This window comes from Barbatula barbatula (genome assembly GCF_947034865.1).
Source record: "Barbatula barbatula genome assembly, chromosome: 19".
In the NCBI taxonomy this organism is placed as follows: Eukaryota; Metazoa; Chordata; class Actinopteri; order Cypriniformes; family Nemacheilidae; genus Barbatula; species Barbatula barbatula.
Genome location: NC_136782.1, coordinates 15,323,658 through 15,332,719, shown reverse-complemented (window position 1 = coordinate 15,332,719; position 9,062 = coordinate 15,323,658). Strand labels below are relative to the sequence as shown.

The 9,062-nt window shown below is 37.2% G+C and overlaps 1 protein-coding gene across 4 annotated transcripts; it reads right to left on the bottom strand.

Moving 5' to 3' along the window:
* Window positions 1-534: 534 nt before the first annotated feature.
* On the bottom strand, window positions 535-7,837 carry pitpnaa (phosphatidylinositol transfer protein, alpha a). Of its 4 annotated transcripts, XM_079482138.1 has the most exons (12): window positions 7,512-7,634; window positions 4,707-4,737; window positions 3,549-3,694; window positions 3,344-3,435; window positions 3,185-3,192; window positions 2,991-3,065; window positions 2,729-2,812; window positions 2,537-2,614; window positions 2,346-2,456; window positions 2,074-2,196; window positions 1,844-1,908; window positions 939-1,674 (listed from the first exon to the last, which is right to left on the bottom strand). In XM_079482138.1, exons 1-11 carry the CDS (start codon window positions 7,526-7,528, stop codon window positions 1,861-1,863), a joined length of 813 nt encoding a protein of 270 aa, XP_079338264.1. In that variant the 5' UTR covers window positions 7,529-7,634; the 3' UTR covers window positions 939-1,674; window positions 1,844-1,860. The 4 variants fall into 4 exon arrangements, with proteins under 4 accessions (XP_079338261.1, XP_079338263.1, XP_079338262.1 ...); XM_079482135.1 differs by lacking the exon at window positions 3,185-3,192 and having other exon boundaries at window positions 535-1,674; window positions 7,512-7,837; XM_079482137.1 differs by lacking the exon at window positions 3,185-3,192 and having other exon boundaries at window positions 535-1,674; window positions 2,741-2,812; window positions 7,512-7,686.
* Between the last annotated feature and the right edge of the window lie 1,225 nt (window positions 7,838-9,062).

The following is a 9,062-nucleotide window of genomic DNA, read 5'->3' as shown; positions in this document are numbered from 1 at the left end:
TGAACAAATAAAGAAAGAATGGTCTTGAAAACAGCTCTGTATTCGCCTAAATAGGACTTTTCTGGGGAGGTGCCGATCTAGACCAACTGACAAATATTTGACTAATGTCAACACCAACCCTACTTTAGTTTAATATGTGACTGAATGCAGTTGCAGTGGTAGTTTCTTATTTAAAGTGTTACACAAATAGAAAGCTGAACTTGCATTGCAAATGATATTTAGACATTATGTAGAGTACCACTTAGCGCAGAAGTTTGCATACCCCTGCAGAAACAGCTAAATGTTTATGTGTCGCAATAGTCTTGCGCCTTTGTGAGTTCTTCTCAACATTGCTATGCATGTTGAAAGCAGTGAAACAATTACAAATAATAAAAAAACATTAATTGATATGGAGGGCAATGCCAAATAAAGAACCAGAAGGACTTTTTTAAACAGAATGACTCATATAAAGTACTTTGTCCTGCTGGAAATATATGTATGTTATTTATCCTTTCTAAAGCAACGTGACCTATTTAATAACCACTAATGCACATCAACATTTGAAGTGAAGTTTAGTTGCATTATAGGACTGAATGATTTTGATCGCTAGTGTCATTGCTTGATAAAAGAGAGCTACAATGTACACAAAACTGTTTCTGATGTCATGAAACTGACCTGCATAAATATACAAATGCTTATATAAAGTACAACAAATGCATACAAGAACTGTAGCATGATCATATTAAACTACCACCAGAGTAAAATGACAGTCGCATCCCCAAAATAAAGAAATATAGGATGTCAATACCATAGCATGAAGTTGCTGTATTTGGCATATCTCAAAAACAATAAAAAATGATTTACAGCATGTAATTAATTTAAAATCTAGTTAATCTAGTCATTAAACAACCATACACATGGAACCTTCACATACAATGTGCACAAAACAGATCTGCAAATCATAATAACCTCTTTTTAATATAATTTGTTGGAGAAAAAAAGTATTACATTGTATCCAAATCCAGCAACACCAAAATATTTTATTACTGCAATGGGAATGTGAAACATGCCTCGAATGAATGAGTGCTCAAATACAGCTCACAATCGCCAAACCGATAATGATTACCCAACATATTTACCTTGTGTTTTAACTAATTCAAACAAAACCCGGTTGACATTTTATAACTGTAAACTCGTTTTATTATCATAAACATCCCAATATATATATAAAGATTCAGTTTTTCAATGTACAAAATTACCTGAGAATTGGGGTCTATGGATAACAATGTATAATAAACTCATAGTTACTAGCATGTAACAGAGGCATCTTGATCATGTTCAAATCTGTTAATATATGCTAGAAAAACATGTAAACAAGCTGGTAATACAAGTAGTGAGGAATGTTTAGCACATAAGCGCTGTTGGTCAACATGATCAACAAAAACGCACACAAGATAAAAGTAAACCGGAATTTTAGGAGATGAACCAATAAACTAAACAGAATGCATTCGATTTTTTAGTGTAAGAAACATCTCTGGATTAGGTCAAGATGAGGCCCGTCTGTTTGCAGGTGTGGAGAAAAGCGAATATATACTGGAGTGGAGCTTGAGGAGAGAGACCGAGAGCAGCCGATCATAATGTAGAGTCTCTTTCCAATACCAGGACATGACCAAACTGCTGTCGTTTGAATGTCATCTAAACATAAATTGAGAAAAAAAACGTGAAGAAACCACAGAAAGGCATTCTACAACATTTACAGGAACAGGAAAATATTCCCAAGACATTTGAATAATGTAGCCGGACAACCGTCTGTTTACATGGTGTTTACGGCAGACTGTTTATTTGCACACAAGGCTGTACTCACAGTCGCGGCTGCAGCATCTATTCATCGGCAGCAGACATCCCTTTAACTGGATCCTTCTCTCGCATCTATAGGCAAATCGAATAAAGCATTCAATCATTTTCATTCAAAATTGTGTCCATTTCTATATTATTTCAGTTTTTGCATACGTTTAATCTACTCAGCATCATAACTTAAATCTGTGATCTGTTCGACCATGTCACATAACTACAGAAAGAGAGAGAACAACTGACATCGTCAAGTTCCTTCTGTGTCTCCTCCTCCATGCGACGAATGTCGTCCATCGTCAGGTTGATCCATTTGTCTATCCAGCAGAAGAGCTCCCTGTGGAAGTTGGTGAATAGACGCTTCTCTTGCTGTAATACAAGATATGACTCATAAAATGTTTGTATCTAGATAGTCACTGAAAAGCTACACAGAGCCACACCCTTCTAGCACATTTACAAACTATATATTTCCACACCGCACCTCCATCGATACCAAACTGTTTCTTATAGTTCAATACCTTGTGGATGAAACTCTCTACTTTGTTCTGCAAGCCAAACCATTTGAATTTGACTGTGACTAGTTTATAAGCGCACATATGAGGGCAGTCTGTCTTCTGAGGAAGTTCTTTCTGCAAAGACAAAGCAACAAATCTTTAACATTCAGCTCCAGGACAACACAAAATCACTGTTGCTTCAAGTCGAGTGACACCTTCCAGTTAGGTCCTAATGGTCCTCTTCCTGTCTTCTCTGATTTAAATGTGGCTGGATCTTCATCTGGTTTGTAGTCCTGTTAGGGAAGTTCAAGATGTTAGGTTTATGTCGCAATTTGATCAAAACACAAATTTGAATCTTTAACATCTCCTCATGATGCATCTGAAGTAAAAACTCAAATCGTTCTTACTTTGGTGTCCACCTGAGATCTGTTGGCTATGTCAATGTGAACTACCTCGACCTTCTTCCACTGTTCTGGGTCAAGCTTATGGACCTTCGGGAAAACAAATAAAAAACAAAAAGCATAGAGACGTCATGGTTTGTTTAGCATTTTCTCAGAACTGCTCATCGATATCCTGATTATGTACTTTGGGCGTAGCAAATCCAATTCATTTTAACACATTATCACAGTTAATCTGCGTTTAACATTGTTATTGTGTCTGGATACTCACATTGTCCTGTTCGCCGAGGTCAGGTTTGTGCCACGTCTCAATCATGATTAGAAAATTGTCCTTCATGTATTCGTTCTACAGGCGAGACGGAGAAACACACACAACTGATGTTCATTTTTTAAACACGGCTAACGTTTGTTTGTCTAAGTAAGGACGCCCCTTTAAACTGTGGTTATGCAAGACACATGACTCACCGTGAGAACTGAAATGATGTTTGAGGATGTGGGGGACAAATGGAGAAGAAAAACATAGTTTTAAATTTCTGCAATATATGAACACTGAATTCAACAAACACCTGTAAAAATATACATGCAGCCCTTCGGCCTGATATAGTTTCATGCTGTGGATGGTACCTGTGCGACAGTATGGGTAAGCATTCCAGGCCTTCTCGTGGATACTGAGCGCAGATGATGGGGCCAGCAACCGTACGAATGATGGCACTTTACTACATATGATAAAGAACAAAAATGTGACTTATTATATACGTGTTTAAAAAACAGTAATGGCATCAGATGGTAAAAAATAAATACTACAATACACGATTTAATCAAATCGAACCTCTGCAGGTGGTAGATCTTGTGCGTGTACTGTCCTTTCTCTCCATCCTTCTCGTAGGGTTCATTTTTCAACACCTCCACACCTTCTCCGCCCCCTGTTTCTTTCTTGCTGGCCTCTGCCACCGAGTACAGCTGACCCACCTGGTACTGGAGTCAAAGAAATACAGTAATGTTATTTACTTAGCTGTATGTGAATTTACATCATAAAGAAAGTGTAATAAAAACATATAGACAGTATATGTATTCGGTCAATGCATTGCCGTGCGATCTCAGAAAAGATCAGTGGATCAAAGATTAAATCACAACCAAGGTAAATGGCCAAATATAGACTGGCTTGTCATAAACAAACATAAAAAAACTGCTGTGTGCTTCTCCACCCTTAAAATCGGGTGATAGAAAAGAAAACGAAACTACGCTTTTGTCATGTTTCAGTCTCTGACTGTAACTCTGAAAACTCTCTTAGATTACCATGACATGGCAGATCTTCAGAGGATCTATATAGGACAAACATATCCAATATCAAGCCACTGAACGGCTGACCCACAGCCTGTTACCTTGTGAGCGGGAGATATACAGTACAGTCACATTATGGAGACAACAGGCCTGTAGGTAGAGATACGAAAATATGCAAAAATCAACATGGTTGCGGAAGTGTTGTCCTATTTAAACTTAAAGACACCTTTGTGGTAAAGACAATGGAATGAACAACAGTTCTTTATTTCAAGATTTATAATACAATTGCTTTTTTCACACTTCAGTGCATACCGCTATATTTGAATAACTATGTAATATTGGGATTTATTAAAAAAATATGACTGTGTCATATTTATTTGAAGCAGGTTTATTTAACAGCTTCTTTTCATCCAAACCATAAAGTTCATAAAAACCAGTGACGTATAGAAATGAGTCAGCTGCCCCTACACTGCCTATGTCTACAAAACCCACTTCCACAATGTAACATCCTCTGCATGGTTCCTGTTTTAACAGGTCGGGCGGATCAATTCGCCATCAGTCTTGCATATTCAGTATTATTGTGTCCTTCTGTACAGGCGAAGGGAATGGAATGCAACTATACATGTTAAACTTGCTGTTTTTGAATAATGTACATAAAAACAAACACCTGTGAGATTTCAGAAAGAGTAACAAAAACAGTACTTACCTCCTCAACAGAAATCGGCAGAACGATTCGGCTGAAAGAAAAGAAGAAAGCAATTAAGCCTTTTTTATGAGTAACAGATTAAAGTAACCTTTGACCTCTTTCATTCATTCAGTAAGTAGACAGACACCTTTGGACAACGAATGTTGATACATTGTGGCAAATAATCATTTGATCCCCTGCCGAGTTTGCCTGCTTACAAAGAAATGAAGGGTTTATATTTTTTATGGTAGGTTTGTTTTAACTGATAGAACAGACAGAAGTCAGTGGGAAAATGTCAAATAAAGATAATAAATTGATTTCCATTTCCGTCAGTGAAATAAGTATTTCATCCCCGAGCAAAACATAACTTTGTACTTGGTGGAGAAACCCTTGTTGACAAGCACAGAGGTCAGACGTTTCTGATAGTTGCTCACCAGGTTTGCACATGTGTCAGGATACAATCAAGTCCACTCCTCTGTGAATCTTTAAGGTTTCTTGGCTGTTGCTCAGGGAAATTGGAGTTTTAGCCTCTATCACAGATTTCCTATAGGACTAGGGTCTAGAGACTGGCTAGGACATTTAATGTGCTTCTCCTTAAGCCACTCTTTGGTTGTCTTGGCAATATGTTTTGGGTCTTTGTCATGTTAAAGGCACATCTTCGACCCATCTTAAGTGATCTAGTTAAGGATCTCATCCAAGATTTTACAGTACATGGCCCGTCCCTCAGCCCCTTAAAGCGGTGAAGTCATCCTGTACCCGTAGCAGAGAAAAAGCCCTAAAGCATAATGTTTCTAAAGCAACACTGTGCTTCTCTGTAGGATGGAGTTCTTGGGGTCATAGTCAACATTTCTCTCCCTCCGAAAACAGTCATTTTTGTTCACACAGCACTTTCTCCAAAGCCTTTTCTAAATAATTTTGCTTTGCAATTGCTTTGGACCTGATGTTCAAAATATGGTAAGATGGCGTCACTTTTCCATCACACGCCTGCAGTATTCGACCACACACTATGCACTGGTTAACTGACCAATCAAGCTTTGTAAAACTCTGCGTGTTTCAGAGAGGCGGGGCAAAGAGGACATACAAACATGGACGGTATGTGCAAAATACAACGTTTTTGAACCTTAAATCGTGTATACACATTGCATTATATCTAAAACCAATGAAAATATTCGTTTTAGCCGTGTCATATGACCCCTTTAACCGCTCATGATCATCTTTACCCCATTGTGGAAATCTTGCAGGCAGCTCCAGACCAAGGGCAATTGATAGTTATTTTGTATTTCTTCTATTTCCAAATAATAATAAATAAATCGCACCAACAGTTGTCTCCTTCTCACCAAGCTTCTGTCTGTAGCCTATCCAAGGTTGGTGCAGGTCTACAATCTTTGAAACGTATTTGGTCTTGACCATGGTGGTGGAGAGGTTGAAATGGAAGAATGGAAGATACAGATTCTGTTGTCAAGCATCTTTTATATTCATAACAAGCTGACCTGGGAGTACTTTCTTAAAGTGACAGGACTAATCTGTGGTCCATATAGGCACAATCTGTGGAGCCAGAATTCTTGCTGGTTGGTAGGGGATCAAATACTTATTTAACTGACTAAAATGCAAATCAATTTATAACCTTTATTTACATTTTCCCCCAGATTTTTGGGGTGATATTCGGTTCCTATCAGTTAAAATAAACAAACCATAAAAATAATAGACCTTTCATTTCTTTGTAAGCAGGTAAACTGTCCTATATATTAGAAAATATGTACTGTAAATAAGCGTTGATGGGACTCCAGCATATAAAACAATGGATTTTACTGTATCAGGTGCATTCATATATATATATATACACACACACTACGATTCAAAGTTTAGTATCTCTTACTCATTCTTTATATTTTTCTATATTTTAGAATATAAGTAAACCAATTCAAATTCTGTTCTGTTGTGACTCAAATTAATGTTTATGCTGGGCTCTAACTATTAGTTGTTGTAGTTTTCTACTGAAAGAAAGTAGAGTTGGCACAATGCTACTTTTCCTAGAAAAACATCAAACATTTAAGCGTACAACATATAAGACTCAAATCATGAAACACATTTTAGCCAAGTGACCCTAAACTTTATAATAGTGAATATGTCCGAGATCATAAATAAAAGTAACCTTCACTGGTTATAAAAAAATATGCATTTTAATAGTACATCTTTGGTTTTTGTATTGAATTCAAGCCCATGAAGTTGACAGCTATGCTCTAAAAGTTAAACGTCTTCTTCATCAGGCTTCATGACAGAATGACGTAACCCTAAGCGCTATAACTCGACCCATTTTATACACCGTTGTTATGAGCGAGCGGTATAACATTATGGATACAATACAGTCGGATGGATGTTGCTCATATACAGACGGTACAGTTGCTTTAAAGGTCGATATTTGGTCTCAAGGTGCAGTGACGTGTAACCTGTGTCGTTACGACGCGTGACTGGCTAAAGACAACATGTGACAATCACGTTTATAAAGCTACCATATTTAAAATGTACCTGACAGGGAACGATAAGCGTTTTCTTGATTTGCAACGCAAATTATGACAATCATTATCAATGAATATGCTCAAAGCAACATAGAGCTGACTACAACTAACTAGCAAAACTTTAAAACGTCAGTTTAGTAAACAAATTCCCACTTGACTCTCAAAAATAAAAATTAAACATCATTGAATGAAAAATGATAGGCATTGAATGAAAAGAGCCGACCGAACACCGGCGAAATCGACGGGACAAAGTCAAATTCACGCGCAGGTCTGGAGAAAAAAGTTCGTACAATAACCCAACATTACTTACAACTCCTTTATTAACATGTTGTCTCCCGCGTAACCTTGTGTCCAGCATTCAAAGCAGTTTAAAGAGACTCGGTGCTCTAATGCTCCCAACAGCGACTCTCACTTCAGCTTCCTGGATTTCTCATTTCTTTAAATTCATTTCCTGAAAAACGTCGACGGGAGCGCCGCGTCGTCACGGCAACCACACCCACTGGCATGAACACCTAGGCTGGAGCGATTCCCATTGGTCAAAAGGAGCACAGAGCGCTCTTGTTTTTGGAGGCCACACCCTGCCCTGATATTTAACTCGCACAAATACTAGTTCGTGGGTCTATTGAAGGTGAGGACAGCGAGTAAAAGAACTTGGTTAGCCTGATATGCGTGACAATGTTGATCTTGTTCCGCTGGTTTTAAATTGAGGGCCTGGACATGTGGATGTAAAGGGTGTGGGTTGTTTTTCAGTTTGAATCCAAACCTGTCCGGACCCAAACCTGACTTTCCAGTCAGTCTATCAGGACCCACTTACAGATGACGTGTATTCCTTAATTGTTTTCAGTACGTGTGCTGTAAAATCATTATTTGTATGCTTGGAATGATTTTGATTATTATATTTTCCATATTATTATAGTTTTTTACCGTATCTTCTGGCTTTTTAAACCTTGATCTGAAAAGTAAAGTCACACTGCCATCTGCTGTACAGTTAAATAACGTCTCTTTAAAATTCTCAATTCCAATCAGGTCGTTTTGCCATAAAAAAAAACACTATCATTCATTATATTCATTCTATTCAATTCATTATACACTATCACTATCAATATAACTATATTATTTTACCATGGACTTAAAATGCGCAAACACACATTTCATACAAATGAATCTGATTTTATTTCATTTTCACATATCTGATAGACCCTACATTTTGTGGCAATTATTGGAATAATTATTCAAAATTAAAAAAGTATATAGAATGATAAAAGTAACCCAAAAACGAAATACAATATAAAAACACTCACGGAAGTGAAAAACAATATACACGTAACAAGAAAACACAACATATAAAAAGAAAAATCTACAAAATAGTAAACAACAGTATACACTAAGTGATACAATACAATTCAGTGAGAAACATTTGCGTTTCATCTGATCTTTGCATCAGACTCCTGCACTCTCCCTCTCATCTCTGTATAGACAGTGTCGTCAATAATAAACATACAATGGGGTATAAAAGCAAAAAATCATGATTGTATTGAAAAGAATGAAAATTTAAGGTATGGCAGTGAGAAAAAAAGGTGCTACTTCTCTCATTCGGGAGAATTTTGCTCTAACATTCAGTATGTGTAATACAGTACTGCATCTGAGTGGTATTCACTTGCAATATAGTCATGTTTAAGCTAATGAAGTCCATCCAGGACACACCAAGCTTCAGCTTCAACATATACACGCAAACTGAAACTGTGACAAAAAATTAAGAGGTCATTAGATGTTCCTCTTGATGGCGACAATAGCAACTGTGCGTTTGTAGGTGCTTGTATATACAAGAAAGAAGATATCGGTATGCCTCCGAATTTAAACT

Coding starts and splice junctions, on each gene's coding strand:
- pitpnaa (XM_079482138.1), bottom strand. Junction 3,695..4,706: donor TGCCGATTTCTGTTGAGGAG/GTAAGTACTGTT, acceptor CTTTGACTCCAG/TACCAGGTGGGTCAGCTGTA. Junction 3,436..3,548: donor AAGATCTACCACCTGCAGAG/GTTCGATTTGAT, acceptor TATCATATGTAG/TAAAGTGCCATCATTCGTAC.